The sequence below is a fragment of the Ambystoma mexicanum genome, chromosome 2p (assembly GCF_040938575.1).
Source record: "Ambystoma mexicanum isolate Mex_15411 chromosome 2p, UKY_AmexF1_1, whole genome shotgun sequence".
Lineage (NCBI taxonomy): Eukaryota > Metazoa > Chordata > Amphibia > Caudata > Ambystomatidae > Ambystoma > Ambystoma mexicanum.
Window position 1 is genome coordinate 1,466,381,395 of NC_090923.1, and position 18,914 is coordinate 1,466,400,308.

General features: G+C 44.2%; 1 protein-coding gene across 3 annotated transcripts in view; it reads left to right on the forward strand.

Annotated features, from left to right (window-relative positions):
- The window catches only part of LOC138567624 (syntaxin-binding protein 4-like), an 839,836-nt gene that overhangs the window by 774,783 nt on the left and 46,139 nt on the right, over nucleotides 1-18,914 (forward strand). For all 3 annotated transcript variants that reach the window (XM_069646045.1, XM_069646044.1, XM_069646046.1), the window contains one exon: nucleotides 13,184-13,302. In XM_069646045.1, coding sequence (XP_069502146.1) covers nucleotides 13,184-13,302 — 119 coding nt within the window. The remainder of the gene's footprint in view (nucleotides 1-13,183; nucleotides 13,303-18,914) is intronic.

An 18,914-nucleotide genomic window follows, 5' to 3' on the forward strand; every position in this document is an offset into this window, starting at 1 on the left:
TTAACTTTGGTTGACATTCGCGTAGATGGGACCACTGAGCAGGACACGGGGCATCCATTTTTCTACTTCCTTTCCACTCCATCTTGGTGACCAGGCCTCACTGCGCAGAGCACATGGCCCCCACCCTCGTTCCCACTCTGATTGGAAAACTCCAGAGGTATTTGCAACAGCTAATAAATGTAACCCATCACTCTTCCTCTGAGATCACTGTCCTGCATGTGAACCAGCCTGAACTAAGCACATAGCTCGTTCATCTCCACAAACGTGTTCTTGTCCATGCACCCTCGCCAGTGGAAACTTACTGCCATTCTGACCCTGTGTCCCTGCAAGGTATTCTCTTCATGTGGCAGACCACTGACCACGCCATGATGCCCACCTAGCAGATCCCCAACTAACATTAGACCCCTACTGCAGGATATCGTTGCCTATCAATAACAAATGCCACATACCGGAGATTCTTGTGAGCACAGACCCACACTTCAAACAGTGTATTATGGTGGTCAAGATCCTTAACCTAAGGCCTGTATAATCCAATGTTAATTGATAGTATAGATATATGTGTGACTTTTATAGAGACATAACCGACTGAAAGACTTTGAACAAGTGTTATTTAGTGCTTGCATTATTGAGAATATATTATGTTAGCTTAGATAGTGACCACCCTGCTTCACAGTGACCTGACATTCACCCATTCGGAGCACAGATGTCTGACGTCCATCCTTGAATGGAGACACACTTGATTCATTTAAAAAATTGAAACAACCGTTGTTTAAATATATGTTGTGTTTTATTTTGTATCTTATTTTAATGACACAAAAATACAAGACTACACATTGTACAGGTCAGGTTGCAGCACAGCGAGAGAAAATCCCCTGTACTGACCGCTGTCACTTGGGAAAGTTTCTCTTATGGCACGAACGACACAGGCGGGTATTACTCTTCGAACGCGGTGTCCAAGCCTCCCGTGAAGCCACCATGTAAAGGAACGATAGGCCACCAGCCTGTACCACCTGTGAAAAGGAATGAAACAAACTGTTTTTAAATGACCAAGATAAGTTTAATAAACGTTTGTTGTCAATGACAATTCTTGTAACTAATGGCATTCTGCTCGGACAAATGCTATCTAGACACTGCACACTATTGAACGACTTTCATGCGTTACAATGATATGTATATGCAATTTTGGATATAGTAGAAGACCATGAAATGGGAGTGGCATGACAAGCAGAGTATACTTACTCGTTACTCGGATTACGAGGACGAACAGTTGCGCGAAGTTCGGGCATAAGCACCATCATTATCCTCAACACGGACCGTGTGAGGCAGGCTGCCCTGAAGTCTGGCAGCTCGGTGATGCATTGCGGTCGTGGCTCGCCTTCCGAAATGTAGGCTACGCATCCCGAGTTTTCACAGCAGCAGCAGTTCTCGTCCTCGGTTGGCATTAGCTTGCACCGATTGCATGTGCACCAGGTGGAAACACTGTCCATGCGACTAGGTCCAGGCTCTTCAGTTGTTGAATCATCCTCCCAACTGCCGTCCGAAGACCCATCGTTTTCGCGTGTTTCCCTTTCCAGTAGTTCCTCCTCGGTATACTCGGGCTTGCACATGTAGGGCATTATTGTAGCCATTGTGTGTTAAACAAACTAAAATAATTTATAGCGGTGGTACTGGTATCTGTTCACACGGGCTACAAGCAACGAAGGTAGCTAACTAGAGCACAGAAACGAGTCACAGAATACTCAAAGTAACACAGAGAGAGGAATGGAATCGAAAAGCTGCTGCTGTGTGTTGTGAAACGGTCTGTTTATACTTATTGAGGAAAGAGGCGTCCTGCCATTTCCATGGCGACACGTCATTAGGTGAAGCGCAGCGAATGTTGACACAAGACGTGCTTTGGCGTTGTGAAATGGGCGGTACGCGTCTGCTGATGACAGGCTCAGGGGGGAGGGATATGATTTAGTGCCTCAAAAGCAGGTCAGCCAGGGCGATGCGGCAAGTGATAGGATTATCACAAAATGGCTGCGCCCTGCTGCCTGTTTTCGCGTGCGTTTAATGGACGAAAACTCGGGTAAGGTCCATAGGAAATCTTTCTACAATCGAGCGACTTAGGCTTAAAAACACATGGCCGACCCGTAGGGCCAATAAACATTTTTGACCGAACCATTCCTTTAAGTAAGAGTCTAGCGGGGGTCGGGGGGTACCCTCTGTATTAGCTCCCCCAAAGAATTTGGCAAGATGTTTCAAGAACATACCTGATGCCCTGTATGTTCTTTCATTATTTCATGATTGTGTACAATTTCTCAGGAGTGGGTGATTTCATGTACTCCACCCCCATATGTTTCATCTTGTTTACATTAGTAGCTGGGCTTTGGTTTGCTAATGTATCCTTCCATACCATGTAGCTGATAATGTATGCTGGTAGAGTGGCTTTATATGCGTCCCATATAGTGACAAAGGATGTAGCACAGTTTTCATTTGTTTGGAAGAATTCCTTTGTTAATTATTCATTTGAATTCTTAAACTCTTTGGAGCTAAGGAGGCCTGTAGTGAGGCCCATTGGTCAGATCTGCGTTGGGTACCTCTCCAATCTAAGGAGATGGCCATCTGCGCAAGGTCCGATATTTGGTGCAATGGTATCTCGGCGTCATAGATGTTCCTCACAAAGATTTGCTTCAGAATGTATAATCAATCCTAGAGAAAGTAAAGTGAATCAGGCTACAGAGCTGTGAATGGGAGGCTTGAATCACCATCTGCTGAAAATGTCACTTTTAATAATGGGTGCTTTAAAAATATTATTGACTATATCCTGATTCCAATTTCTAGCTGGGAAACAATCACAGGTTTCAACATCATTCACCGCTGCGACAGTGACCATTACCCTCTGTCCATGACCTTGCTATGGGAAACGGACAATGCCCCGGCCAGTGCTCCCATGTTTCCTGTTCAACTGGCAAAATGCACTAAAGGGTGCACTATGCACTGGAGGCTGGACCTAGCTACAGATTATTTCTATGAAGTAGTATTTTTGAAATAATTGTTCATATTATTATTATTCTTATTATTATGATATTATATTATATATGATAGTATATGATATTATTGACATGCTATTATTGATATTATATGATATTATTCATATAATATCATATCATATTATTCATATTATTTCAATATGGATAGTTGAGGATCTGCCTAAATCTTAGTGCTCCGCATTTCATTTTTGGGGCTTTTTCTTCATTTATTTTATTGTGCGGGGAATTATTTGGGACAAAGAAACGTCTAAATACTGGCTTTCAGCAGAGTGCAAAAAGAAAAAGAAAGCTTTGCTTGGGGCACTAAATGATAACCACTCAAATCTGGCTACAATTAGGCAAAGACGAACAGAATACAAACAGGAACTTGCTGCTAGGGAGCGGAAGATTGCTAGGTGTCACTGTGAAGCCTTGTGTAAGGATGCCAGTGACATTGCCTGCAAGAGTTTCTGGAAGATCATCGCAAAGAATTTGAATACTCTTGATTTGGGCTCCCGTGAAGCACCTGAAGTGCACAAAGCAGAAGATTGGGTGAATCAGTATATCACTTTATATAGTGTTGGTAGCAACAATAGTACAATGTTACCAATACTAATTCTGGTAGTTTTATTCTGGAGTCCTTCTCCAATAAGGCAGTAGAATCGTTGATTGGCCACCAGAAAAATCTTAACGTACTTGTTGCCGATGGAGTGCCAAATGATCTCTTTCGCTCTTGTACGCTGCTCTGCGGTCCCTCCCTCAGACATGTTTTTAATTCTAAGCTGGCCATTGGCTCCTTTCCGTAGAGCTGAAAAGTGGGAACTAATGTCTCTATTTTTAAAAAGGGAAATAAATAAATCCCACCCTCCTATCGTCCAATTACACTTCTGGGCAGAGCATATAGATTATTCTTTGGTGTCATTATGAGGAGACGACTGGAGGACATGACACTTCATAACAATATTCTAACTGACACGCAGCTGGCATTTAGGTCTGGACTGGGGACGATGAATCAGTGTGTTAACATTTGCCTGATTATATCGAAGTATGTCACCATCCTAGGGCTCCTTTCTACGCAGCCTATATGGATTTAAGCTTTGCTTTTGATCACGTAGATAGGAGCCTTCTTTGGAGATCACTGGATGAGATGCGTGTCCTCTGCTCTGAATACTAGAAGCTCTGCATTTGACATTAGAGTACCAATTCTCTATGGAAACGATGGTGAGGTCAGTAAAAGCTTTTTTTCCATATCCGTGAAAAGACCTTCCTTTTACAAAAGGAAGGTGTTTTCACGTATATGGAAAAAAAGGCCTGAGGAAGCTTGGAACACAAGCGGAACGCGTGGCGGTTTCCACCCTGGTGGGGTGAGTGTCTTTACAACCTGTTTGTCAGTAAGGGAGGCAGGAGAGATGCCTACCCTTTTTAAGCCATTAGGCAGTGTTGTTTGCACAAGATTTTTTGTAATGAAATAAAAATACTTTTTTGAGCAAGCGGCTTGGTCTTGTGTGCAGGATTATTGTGCTACATGTTGTTGAGGGTTTTTTGAAGTGCTACAACCTTCCTCCACAGGTGTGTATTTTTGTATATTTAGAAATCATTTAGAAATCCGGCCAAGATTTCTTTCCCTAGCACCAGATACATGTAGGCTGAGCACTATTTTGGCATATCAGTTGTTTTCATATATATATATATATTTGATCAGCCTGAGGAAGCTTGGTATATCCAGGCGGAACGCGTGGCGACTTTTCACCCTGGGGGGTGAGTGTTGTTTAACCTGTATGCCATGGGGAGGTTTTTTATTTACACCTACCCTTTACTGCATATTTGCACAGTTGGTTATTTGTTTTTATAATTAATAAAAACGAAATATTTTTGTAAGAAGGTGTTTTGGTCTTGAGTGCTGGGAATACTTTTGGCATGTTTGGTAGGGGGTTTTTTGTAGTGTTACAACCCTCTATACACATGTGTTTTTTTATACAGTAAGGAGCTTGGCCATAGCTTCCTTTTCCTAGCACCAGCTACAAGTTAGGCAGTGCACTAGAATTGGCTACTCTGTTTTTACATATATATATATATATATATATATATATATATATATATATATATATATATATATATATATATATATATATATCGTTAAAACATGGAGGAGAAACACTGCACTCCAAGCATGAGGTCTAGGAGTCCCAAAAGAAAAAAATAATAAACTCGAGTCAAATGAACACACAAGTTTAATAAATGGTACACCAAAGATGGGCAAAAACACACAACAAAACAAAGCAGGACGCCAGGGCAGTGTCCTGAACGGTTGCCAGACATTTGGTCGAAAAAAATCGGTCGACCAGACAAATGGTCGAACCAATTTGGTCGAAAACCAAATGGTCGAAATTTTTTTTTTTTTTATTTTAACACTTTTTTTTTTTTTTTTTTGGGGGGGTCCCCCCCAACTCCCTTTTTTTCTCTAAAAACCCCTTTTTTAACTAAACGAAAACCCGAAAAATAAATATATAAATAAAAAAAAAAATTCGACCATTTGGTTTTCGACCAAATTGCGTCGACCAAATTGCAGTCGACCAGTTTTTTTTCGACGAGTTGACTGGACACCGTCCTGAACGACGCGTTTCGCTTCCCCGAGCGCTTGATCACGTTAGGGAGACATGAAAACAATGACAATAGATATTGCAGATTAGTCCTTTTCCCATGTTGCCTAACACCACAAGCTAACAACTTTTTCGCAAAAACGTGGCATTTTGGAATGTCGCAAAATCCTGCATTAACCATAGGAAGAAAAGGTTAAAAATAGCAGTATTATAAATAGCACATTGGAATCCAACAACAAACATGTAAAGATATAATATTCATGAATAAATGGGACATATAGTGAGATGGATGTCAGCAAATCTCACTCAGAGAAAGAATTAGCAGTCTGCAGTTGTGACATAAAGTGCAAGTGCATTCCTATGTAGACAAATGAAACGATGCAGCAAATAGCTAAAAAATATAAAGTGCAAGTGCATATCTAGCTCAGCATGGCAATATAGTAATCATAAGCAATATGAAAACAGCTGGGACAGAATAATGCTGTCTAATGTAAAATCTCCATTGACAGTTGTAGGCAGTCAATATATGCAACCCTTAAGATATAAACATGTTGCAGGCTACAAGATAAAGTGCAAGTGCATTTGACAGTAAACATATCAACCTAGCAGCAATCGATAGGCAAAAAATGAGTAATCATAAAGTGCAAGTGCAGAAAATATACCGATGTCCTCCTAATATGTGTGCCCATATTAAAAAACTGGTAGTTACTGGCTCGGGTGCAAAATTAAAACCATACGCACCCAATAGTCAAACAAACCAGTATTAGTTGTTGATTCAAATGCCCACATAAAGAGGAACCACAATCAGGAAACACACCTATACAGTATTGAGGCTTGTGGAAAAAATAAAGGCAAAAGGAATTAAAAAAGCAATATCAAAAACCAAAATTTCAAAGTACAGATGCAATCGTGTGCTCACAAAGTTACATCCCCCTAATACATCAGAAAGGCGAGACAGCCAGCATAGACCAACTGAACAATAAAAAGAGTTGGATAACAAAGATAATGCAAATTAAATAAAACGAACAATTCCAGGCCAGGGCAGAACATCTAAATGAGGAAGAAGAGAAGCAGTAGACAGTAGCAAGGGACCAAGATCAAGCAACACAAAGCAAGAGAGAGAGAGATGTAGGCGCACAGAAAAACAAAATAATTAAGTTCCCACAAAGGTATGCAACTCCTCATCCACATTGTGCCCATTGGGATACTTAGTGTCAAAGTCCAGGATAAGCCTGGTTTCTAGTTGTCTCAATCTCAAAGTGCGATCCCCTCCTCTCGGGTCGATCGGCACATGAGCCACAGCAAAGAATGTAAGCAAATGGACATCACTGTCATGTTCCTGCCTGAAATGTTTAGCCATAGGGTGATTGCTCTGAGATGCTGCAAAATACAGAGTTTAAGTATACATGTAGTCGATCCCACGTACCATTTCTGGCAGGGACATGTGAGGACGTACACTACAAAAGAAGTCTCACAGTTGATAAAATGTTTCAACCTAAATTCAATGCCTGTGATTGGATGTATGAAATATTTACAGATAGTGGCATGAGGACAGGCTTTACACTTTTGACACTTGGTAAAGCCTTTAGGTAAGCGAGGTAGCCAATTGGTCATGGTGGAGTTTTTCTGGACAGGAGACGAGTAACTGGAAACCGGTCTATCCTTTAACGAAGGTGCCTGTTTGTAAGTTAACGTGGGACATTTAGGTAGTAATGAGCCAAGGTCTTTGTCCAACCTGAGGAAATGCCAATGTTTCATAACGATCTTACGAACATCATATGAGGCATTATTAAATGTCACAAAGAGGCGGGGGTCATCCTGATCCTTATTTTTCTTCCTACTGGTAGAACCATGTAGTAATACTTCCCTTGAGAGTGACCGTGCTTTAGAGAAAGCCATTTCAATAATCTCTTTTTGGTATCCCTGTTGTAAAAAGTCAGCGGCAGCCAACCTGCAACAGCGGTCAAACTTGTCAATGTCTGTGCAGTTGCGCCGAAAGCGAATAAATTCGCCATAAGGGATAGTGTTCTTACAAGAAAGCGGGTGACAACTCGTTGCATGTAAGGGAAGGCCAGTATTGGTGGGTTTTTTATGTAGGGAGGTATGGATGCCTAAATTGTCCAATCTTACATTAACATCCAAATAGACAATTTGAGTGGAACTGTGGCATTCGGTGAATCTCAAATTTACAGCATTGTTGTTAATGCTGTCCACGAAAGATCCCCATTAATTCTCATTTCCCTTCCAAATGATAAAAATATCATCGATGTACCGCCACCAACCAAGAACTTGTGTAGAAAAACTAATTAAAAGTAATTCAGACAAGAAAGTAGACTCCCACCACCCCATGGTCAAGTTAGCATAAGATGGTGCAAAGGTACTACCCATAGCAGTAGCCCTAACCTGGTGATAAAAGGAACCCTCGAAAAGAAAGACATTGTTAGTTAAGTGCAACAAAAGCATATCCAAAATCATACCACTGTGCCCCATGAAATTCAAAGAACGGGTGTCTAAAAAATGCTTACAAGCTGTCAACCCAGTCGTGTGATCTATAGATGTATAAAGAGAAACAATATCCAGGGTAGCTAGCATTAATCCCTCCTCCCAAGGTATATCGGAAATATGGCTCAAAAAATCCTTGGTATCACATAAATATGAGGGCAGGGCTGACACTATATATATATGCAAAGAGATTAAAAATGAAACCGTCTATATGTTGCCTTTTCAGATTTGCGGAAATGTTATATAATTCATCAGTGTCACATTTAGTGGTCTGCTGGACAGTTTATGGGGTCCATAGATTTGTTGTATAAGTGATTTCCTTCACTGGGATACATATGAAAATAAACGGGGGGTTTCCTGCTGTTTAGTATGCCTTGGATCTGAGAATGTTAACTACATGTGTGTGTCATCATTACCTGCCACAGAGACTTCCTGTGGTGAAGAGTCAAGGTAGATGAGCAGTTTGGATCAGGCACTCCTTTCATATTCCTTAGGCTTCCTCTTCAGTTCCCCAAGATTTCAAAAGATTTCTCCAGTTTATCCTCTGGATTTGTAACATCATCTGATACAAGAGATTGTTTTCTCTCACTCATCTTTCTTAAATCTGCAAATGTTTCCTCCAGAAAGGGAGTTATGTTCACTCTGGAATGTGTATTGTGCTTAACTCATACAGGCAAGTCCCACAGTTCCATGTAAATGTGATGTTTATTAATTGAAAAATGCCTTTCTGATCACAAATGCCTCTGTCATTGCAGTCAGGGAAATGCAGGCTCGTTCAGCTGCTCAAGCTTACCTTTCTTAATATAAGAGTCCTTTGTGCCCAATCATATTTCAAGATCATTTGAGGCCTCAGAATCACCCTCTGAAAAATACTGTGTTCAAACTCCCCCTCCACTCATTGTATGGAAAGGTTTTACATCCTAGATTCGAGATGAGATCTGTGATTCAACATGAACTGCACTTGGGGGTTTACATTTACACTTATTTCCAACCTCTTTGTGATCTATGGTAGGAATGCACTGTGAGAAACCAGAAGGTGTCTCACCCGCTTGTCTCCGGGGATCTGTCATCCAGGTGGCCAGGACACAGCCATTGCTTTTGGAGCCAGTTCCTGGGGCTGGACCAGTGCAGGAGGATCGCCTGGGTGAGGGATGTTCGGGGAGTGGGAGTTGTACACTGGATGGCGAGACGTGGTATCCCCTTCCCTGTAACAACAACTTTACCCCATCCTATCATGTAGGAGACTTAGGAATTCAACCCCCCCTCCTTTTCCAACACAAGCACTTTTTCAGGAACAGCTCGCTATGAGAGAAAACGGACTAACACCCGAGCTGTATACCTAACATGTCCCAATACAATGGTCAGACAGGGTGAGGCAATTACTGACCATTAAACACACCTGACTTCCATTACGCTCCCCCACATGGATAAAAGGAAGAGCACAAGAGCACACTCTGAGCGAGGCAAAGCACACAAGGAAGCAGCAGTTTCAAGGTGGCAGTTTAATACAAGATGAAAGACGGCAAACCCGAAGGGTATCACAAGGAGGGAAGTGCCCTGGACCTTTTCGACTAAGAAACATTCCTTTCATTAACCTTTGAGAATAGAAAACATAAGACCTGGAAACAAGGCTGAAAAATCCTGCATTGTATGTCAGAGGTACCCAGGCCTCTCTTGCATAGATAGACAAGGCAGGGAGAATCGCTTGCCGCCATGATACTGTCCTTGGCTCCTACAACAAAGCAGTGCCTGTGAAGTCAGCACAGCCGGTAAGTTGGGGACACTGATACTAAAGCGGTCTGTGTTGAAGCCAAGGTTGCAAGCGGCAACATTGTATAGTGAACGCTGAGCGAACATTGTATGAAGCATATGTGAAAATCAATGCAAGTAAAATTGAACACCAGCTGAGTGATTGAACTTTGATGTCACATCACTGTCTGCTTCCGAACTGATGCCCTGGTCCACACCTGAGCTGCTGGTGAGTTCTACAGTCTGCTTCTTTCTTTCTCGATTCTTGTAATCCTTTTTCTTTTTATGCATGTATGGTCTATCGCGGGATGATGCCACAGTGGGATCTTAGGGAACCAGAAGAACAGTGGCCCTGGTGCCGCAGCAGCCAGAAAGGGGACAAAAGCTGTAAACGGCAAACAAAAAACCTTGAGTAGCTGTCAAGAGGGAGATGTAGTGGAAACCAGACACAGGAAGAATGTAGGTATGAATGGTGTTCAGACAGCAGATCCGACTCCAGCAGGAAGGCAAAGGTAGCAATGCCTAAAGAGGCAGACTGGGCACAGGAGAAGAGGACAGAATAGAAGAGAGCTGTCCTGTCAGAACATCTGCAGTGAGAGGCGCTGCACCGAGGGAGGCACAAGAAACGGCTCTGTGAGATGGGAAAAGAGGGAGAAGCCGGAAAGAAGGAGAGGGATATCGAGGGACACTGGAGAATGCAGCAACCCCGGAGGGAGGGAGAGAGGCCGGTGGCACGGGGAGCCGTGACCACAGGGGAGTGCAAAGGAACACTACCGAGACAGGAGAAACAGAAACAGTGAATAAGGAGCGTAAGGCTGTCAAAGGCAGCGGAGGAACAGGATAGCGGCCTTACCAAAGCCAAGGAGAGGAATAGTAGCGAAGCACTTCAAAGCAGAAAATCTCCACAGGTGCAAAGCGGCATTCGCCGGGAGGAGGCAGACTGAATACTCATGGCGGTGGCCATGTTGCCAAAGACTAGACTGCGGATGTGGTGCAAAGAGGCGTTCGCCGGGAGGAGGCAGACTGAATACTCACGGCGGTGGCCATGTTGCCAAAGACTAGACTGCAGGTGTGGTGCAAGGACAAAATGTGGCGGGACATTTCAATGGCGGACCTTTCTCCACCGATCCCAGATGCGCCAAGTGATCGGGCACATGACGTTTGAAGCCAAAATACGATACCTTAGACAGAGTGGTCCGGCACCAAGTGTGTAATCATTTGAAAGTCTCTGTAAAGTATCCCACTGAAAGAGTGACAAAGAATTGTGAATCGAATTGGTTCTGCATTGGGTCAAGCAAAATCATGTGCACAATCGAAAGTCTTTGATGATAATAGCGTAAAGAAAGTTGATGACAAAGTAAATGTAGTTGTTCCGAGCCTGGCACAGGGAGATCAGCCAAGACGTTTTGGTTAAAGCAAGTTAAATTAAAAATGATCCGAGCCCAGCTGAGGGAGACTAATTGAACATTGGGTTAAAGAGGATCAGAGCCCGGCTGAGGGGTATCCAGGGTAAGCCATGAATCACCCGAGAAATTACATGCATGAATATCCTATGAGCATTGTGTTAGGATCGGAGCCCGGCTGAGGGGGATCCGGGGTGAACCGTGAATCACCTGAGAAATTAGATGCATGAATAACCTACGAGCATTGTGTTAAGAGGATCTGAGCCCGACTGAGGTGGTTCCGAGGTGAATAGTTTGCCTAAGAAATTAACTACTTGTGAAATCCTAAGAGGAAGAGAACTTATTGTGTGTTTGTCGCATCAGGCCCTACGAAAGAAAAGACTTGAGAGGCAAAGAGACTTGGACACGGAAGGCCCTGATGCTAATGATTTAACTGCATCCTCGTGCTAGAGAAGACAGAGACTATGCTAAGCTTGAGTGTACTGACTTGTCCTGTGCTGAAAACGTGGGAAGGGAGGCCAACTACCTGAACATCCTGACATATTGTTTCTTGAACACTTCTTTCTTTTGCATGACATTGTTTCCCACACTATTTGTATTTAGAGGTAAGGATTGGCAATAGGCTTATAAGTATAGGCCCTCTTGTTTTGAGAAGCCACCACTAGGACTGCGTTATTATTATTTGATGGTCGTAGCTTGGTCCCACCTGTAGATTTAGGATTAGATCGTTTTTTTCAAACCCTTTTTGAAGTTCAATAAACATCCTTGAACTGTGGTCACTTGTGTCTGTCTTACTGTTGATACCATGCCTTCCTTACAGCACCTATCTTTATAACCTCTTCCAATGCATGGTAGAATCCTTTCTCACATCTCCTAATGTACTCCTATAGCACTAAGCAAACATTGTAATGCTTTAGATACTCACTCGAGGATCTCTGTGGTCATGGTTCTTTCAAGGAGATCTCTAAACAGCTGCTTGATCTTCTATACATACATGCATGACCAACGCTCTCTGGATCCTATCTCCAGAGTGCTAATGCGTGCCACCCAGTAGTTGTTTGTAATCAGTTTACTTGTAGGGTGGGCTGACACAGAGTTAGAATAATGAAGAAGCATAAAGCAAGAGTAAGGGAAAACTATGAAACTATGAATGCACAGATGAGCTACGCGTATTGCGATAGCGAGTGATGCACGCAGCTCATCTGTGCCTACATAGTTAAACAGTTGCCTCGTTCACCTTCTCAGGTCCCCCTGTTCACATTATAAGAGCAATAGCTATCCTATTATGTTATCAGAATAGAGCCAGAGGAAGGAGGAGGATGCACTGAGTAGCAGACGCTGCCCTGCATTTGGGGTATTTGCAAGAATGGTCGCTTCACCGCTTCTGTTAAAGCTGTAGCGCCAGTTCCTGGTCATCCCTACAATGCTGCTGCCCTTGTAAAGACAGGGGAATGTGGAGGACAGTATGGACATGGAATGCAAGGGTTGCTATGTAAGAGCTGCTATGTAACAGTGGTCATAGCCTTACTGGTTTTACTGTAACAGTTTTCTTATTCTCCCATAGAAGTACATTGCCCCTCATGGTCCCGACGCGTTGACTATGTCAGGTTTGCTATCTCATATCTGTGCACCGTTGTGACATATGGCACAATAATGTCAAATATGGAATTAGAAATGGTCAATCATTAATGAGGAGCCTGCATCTTGTCCCCCGTTGTGGGGGAAATCAACCAGTGTACAACGTCAGTGTGTATTTAAGTGAAGGCCTATGTGTATATGAGCTACAATCACTAGATTAATTAGACATTTCCTGTAAGAGTTGGTCATCCTACTCTGGAACTGTCTTGCTCTGCATGTACCCCTGCCTTCCCCACACCAGCTGAAAGGCTCTAACAGGCTGTTCTTTGTGTGCCAGCAGAGCTTGCATCCAGCAGGAGGATGGCATTTCAGCGGGAGCACTGGGCCTGTCGCTTCCATCGTCTGAACTCATTGAAATGCTTGCGTCCGAAGCTAGCGCCATGCTGCAGTTAAAGGATGGTAAGTACATGACTCCCACACACTCTTTCACATTCCACAGGGTATGGGTATGCTAGATCACCACAAAACATAAGAACATCCACAAGTATGATTGATGTGCAGGAGAGAACTGAACAGCTACAATAACAAGATTACATCAACTCTTACATGGAAATGTTAATGGTAAAGATCATGTGTACCGTGTACTATCACCAACAGAGTGGTCCCCTGGCACTTTGGGTGCTCTGAAAGATAAGAGTGTGGGAAGCGGGTTAGTAGGGTATAGCGGGAACAGGCAGAGTGAGAGTTGTGATGGCTTGTTGACAGATTCAGTTCGGTTTGCACTGTGCGCTGAGCTTGGGTGCGATTTACGGGTCAGTGGATTCCCATGTGCTGTTCTGCATCGTCTTGCCAAATGGCTAATCTGGGCATCGATGTCTAGCATTATAAATTAGGGTTCATGGTCGGACAGAGTCATTAAACTGAGAAACAAATATTAGCAGACAAGGGGACTGGCAGCATGTTGGTCAGGAAAGGGGAATAGATGATCAAATGGTATTCATGGATGCCAGAAGAAAGGGTCCATACTGGAGCCTATGGGGTAAATGGTGTTCATGGGTGCCAGAAGAAAGTGTGTATACTGGAACCTCTGGGGTAAATGGTGTTCATGGGTGCCAGAAGAAAGTGTGTATACTGGTGTCTCTGGGGTAAATGGTATTCATGGGTGCCAGATGAAAGTGTGTATACTGGTGCCTCTGGGGTAATTGGTGTTCATGGGTGCCAGAAGAAAGTGTGTATACTGGAGCCTGTGGGGTAAATGGTGTTCATGGGTGCCACAAGAAAGTGTGTATACTGGTGCCTCTGGGGTAAATGGTATTCATGGATGCCAGAAGAAAGTGTGCATACTGGTGCCTCTCAGGTAAATTGTGTTAATGGGTGCCAGAAGAAAGTGTATATACTGGTGCCTCTGGGGTAAAGGGTGTTCGTGGGTGCCAGAGGAAAGTGTGTATACTGGTGCCATGTTCAGGGGTGCCAGAAGAAAGTGTATATTCTGGTGCCTCTGGGGTAAATGGTGTTCATGAGTGCCAGAAGAAAGTGTGTATACTGATGCCTCTGGGGTAAAGGGTGTTCATGGGTGCCAGAAGAAAGTGTGTATACTGGTGCCTCTGGGGTAAATGGTGTGGTGTTCATGGGTGCCAGAAGAAAGTGTGTATACTGGTGCCTCTGGGGTAAAGAGTGTTCATGGGTGCCAGAAGAAAGTGTGTATACGGGTACCTCTGGGGTAAATGGTATTCATGGGTGCCAGAAGAAAGTGTGTATACTGGTGCCTCTGGGGTATAGGGTGTTCGTGGGTGCCAAAGGAAAGTGTGTATACTGGTGCCTCTGGGGTAAATGGTGTTCATGGGTGCCAGAAGAAAGAGTGTATACTGGTGCCTCTGGGGTAAAGGGTGTTTATGGGTGCCAGAAGAAAGTGTGCACACTGGTGCCTCTGGGGTACATGGTGTTCATGGGTGCAAGAAGAAAGTGTGCATACTGGTGCCTCTGGGGTAAAGGGTGTTCATGGGTGCCAGAAGAAAGTGTGTATACTGGTGCCGTGTTCATGGGTGCCAGAAGAAAGTGTGTATTCTGGTGCCTCTGGGGTAAATGGTGTTCATGGGTGCCAGAAGAATGTGTGCATACTGGTGTCTCTGGGCTAAAGGGTGTTCATGGGTGCCAGAAGAAAGTGTGTATACTGGTGCCTCCGGGGTAAATGGTGTGGTGTTCCTGGGTGCCAGAAGAAAGTGTGTATACTGGTGCCTACTGGTGCCTCTGGGGTAAATGGTGTTCATGGGTGCCAGAAAAAAGTGTGTATACTAGTGCCTCTGGGGTAAATGGTGTTGATGGGTGCCAGAAGAAAGAGTGTATACTGGTGCCTCTGGGGTAAAGGGTGTTCATGGGTGCCAGAAGAAAGTGTGTATACTGGCGCCTCTGTGGTAAATGGTGTTCATGGGTGCTAGAATAAAGAGTGTATACTAGTGCCTCTGGGGTAAAGGGTGTTCATGGGTGCCAGAAGAAAGTGTGTATACTGGTGCCTCTGCGGTAAATGGTGTTCATGGGTGCCAGACGAAAGTGTGTATACTGGTGCCTCTGCGGTAAAAGGTGTTCATGGGTGCCAGAAGAAAGTGTGTATACTGGTGCCTCTGGGGTAAAGGGTGTTCATGGGTGCCAGAAGAAAGTGTGCATACTGGTGCATCTGGGGTACATGGTGTTCATGGGTGCAAGAGGAAAGTGTGCATACGGGTGCCTCTGGGGTAAAGGGTGTTCATAGGTGCCAGAAGAAAGTGTGTATACTGGTGCCGTTTTCATGGGTGCCAGTAGAAAGTGTGTATACTGGTTCCTCTGGGGTATAAATGATTCACACTGCATACAGATCAAGTCTTTTAATTATCCTGCAGAATGCCCGGTGTGCCATGTCACCAGAAATATAACTTTGGATAGTTGTTCGGGACATAAAGGTGTCATCACTGCGGGGGACACTTGAGTCTGTGAGCTTGTTGCCCAATGGGCGCACTTTGTGTGGTGGTGCATACATTGAAAATAATATAGTAACCGATGGTTAAATATATGTGTAGTGTGTTTGTGTAAGGGTTTTGGGGGCGGTGGGGGATAACTCCAGGGTGAAAACAGCCGCCATGAAAACACGTGATCCCTTCATCGCAAAATCCATCTTTCAGTAGAATCTGAAAAGGTAGTGACATGCTTGCGTTAAGGCATTTCTTGACAAGTTGCGTGGCCCTTTTATTTTGTCCGCTGCTTGGAACTAAAAGCAATTTCCAATGCATGTCCCATTCGTTTTTTTCAATATCAGACAGGTGTATCTATCTGGTAAAAAAAAAATATATATCTCCCTTTAATCCTTTCAAGTGAGCTTTTATTTTCTGTTTTATCAGGGGTTTTCTAAACAGCTGATGTCCCATGAGATAATTTAAACTTCTTCGTCTAATTAAATCGTGTGCTATGAAACCTAAGGCCTTTTACCTGCTGGTGTAAAAGAATGTTTGAACACTTACATAGCTAGGTCATCCCGGAATATTCTAACTTTAAAGCCCCCCATTTCACTGCGTATCTGGCACATTCTCTGAGTCTTTAAAGCTGGCACGGCCCAGTAGGGTGGGCTTTTAGGCTATTAGCTGCCCAAAGGTCCAAATGCTATTTTTTTTTAGAGAGAATCACGTGCGATACGAACAAGTGAACGGAGGAGCATAGCCATCTTTCCTTCAAAGAAAAAAATACAGAAAGATGGCCGCCACAGAAATTTAAAGTGCCAGCTGGGAGAATCGGAGACGGGGAAAGATAAATTGAGAAAATGACGACGGTCGCCCTTGCTGGATCTTCCCTGGTGTGCCGCCATCTCGCAGAGCCAGACTGAAAATTAAAAAAAATAATAATAATAGCCCAGTGAGTGGCCTGCAGTACGTCACTCACAATTTTTGGGTTTTGGCACTTTGCTGGCGTAAGCCCCCTCAGCAAAAACATTGGTACTGAAAAATAAATTAAAAAAGGAGAAGGGGAGTTTGGGAGCACTGTATGGCGTTGGCATGGCAACTTGCCGATGCCTCGGCGATGAAATGGCAGAAGCATCATTTGGGCCTTGACCCTTTCGCTCACGTCTGCCGGACTACTGCTGTTTCCGGGGAGCTGTGCGCGCTCTGAAATAGGAGCAAAATGACCGTACTTAACCACATGCTGGTTAATATTTTAATTTTTATGCACTAATGCTCTTTATTACTTAAACTCCTTTCGGACTATGTTTACAGTCCGCCGTGGAGTGATCGCTTTGGAGACTGAGGCAGGCCTACCTTCTCGGGGCCTGTGTGGGATGGCTTGTCCGTCTCCCATCGTCGATGCCGCCCTCTGCCTGTTTTGTGGTCTTCTGTACTGTCGGTGAGGCCACGCTCTGCCTCTTCTGTGGCCCTCTGCTGCCTGTTTCCGGCATTCTGTGGCTGGCAGCCATCTTCACCTGTTCTGGCTGGGCAGTCTCCATGGAGCTTAAAAGATTCCAGCCGTAACTGGGGCAAGGCGAAGTATTCCTTGGGACAGTGTCCCGTCTTTTTACATCAGCGAAGAGGTTAATGAGAGGTGGCAGGGGGGTAATGGGCAGAAAACAGAGGTCTAAATTAAACACAATGCTGTCCTGGGGCTGCGGATTGATTCCTCTACTAAGGTTCATTAGGGGGTGTCCCCTGGGTGGGCGAGCATGATTGAGCAGGTGACCCTCGCAGGAGCAGCAGGTCTGTCATGAACAGATGGTGTGCAGGCGCTGCCCTTGGGGTATCCAGTTTCACCACCCTCCCATGTGGGCACTCGCCCTGCTCCACTGTCTCTTTTGAGCACCCTTCCCTTTCTCCATCCTTGCACTCCACGCATTGCTGTTTTTCTGCTTGTTCGCCCCTCCCATCCTTTTCTGTAAATAAATGGGCATTTATATAGCAATGGCTGCTGGTTTCGGGGCTGACTCGTGTTGCACCTGTTTTTTATAGTGCTATGAAGTGTCAGGAAGTGTGGTGGCAACGCTATGAACGTGTTCGTATTGGGGGCAGTCTTTGTTGATGTTGCATTAGTACGGCGGCTCTGTGCTGTGGTGCTCGACGTTAATGCCGTCTTTGGGTGATGCGTCATTTAAGGGAAACCTGGGCTTGGCCCACCTCAGCAGTGGGGTCCTGGTGGAGATGGAAAGTGGTTTGGGTAAGGAGTTCTCTATTCATCTTGGCGCTGAGGGTGAGCGGCTTGTCCTAGGAGCACGTCGTGTGCTTAATGACTGGCTAAATATACAGAATTTACAAGGACATGGGCGGGTGCCTTTCTTCAAAGAGACGGGGTAATTTTGCCTAATATGAATGGACTGTGGGGCTGGATGAATTCCAGTTCAAAGGTGGGAGGATGAGCAGAGTGAAAGGCTGGCTGGGACGCAGAGCAGGTGGGGTGTTGCGGTGAGTGCGCCTCAGATGCTTGATATCTGAAAATACAGATGGAGGGGCTCGCTTATGGTTAGATCTGGGCTCAGAGCATGGACTGTATGAGGTGAAGTCTGGTGAAGTGGGTGATGGCGTGTCACTCACAGGGTTGCCATGGCTACCACATTAGCGTTGTTGCATGTGTGGCGCTGACACACCCCGGGGACACTTGTCCGATGTGCTGCTGGCCCCTGCCGACCTGAGGCGAGGGCTTGATGTCTATACGTATGCAGGTCGACCTGTTGCCCTATATATCTAGAATATACTGAAAGATTGTCCAGAGGACGTTATTCCAATGTTGTGTATCAAAGTTTATTTAGCGTGATACAAAATGTATTAAAAAAAAAGAGTAAATCATGTGTTAATCAACACTTCAAATTACATTTGTGTTGCGGGAAAAAATCTACTTTAAAATCATGCAGATTGCACAAATTACAATGAACAGTTCAATCATTCATCCACAGTCGCGCCGAACCATACGTCTACAATCGAGAAACTATCTACCAGAATAACTTTAGTATGTAATAAGACATTCTAATAGCCGCAAAAGAAGAACATATTTGAAAGTGCATTTATGCTAAAACTTCAAATATTATAGACCATATCATTAACTGGTGGAGTGGATCTATTTATTGTAAT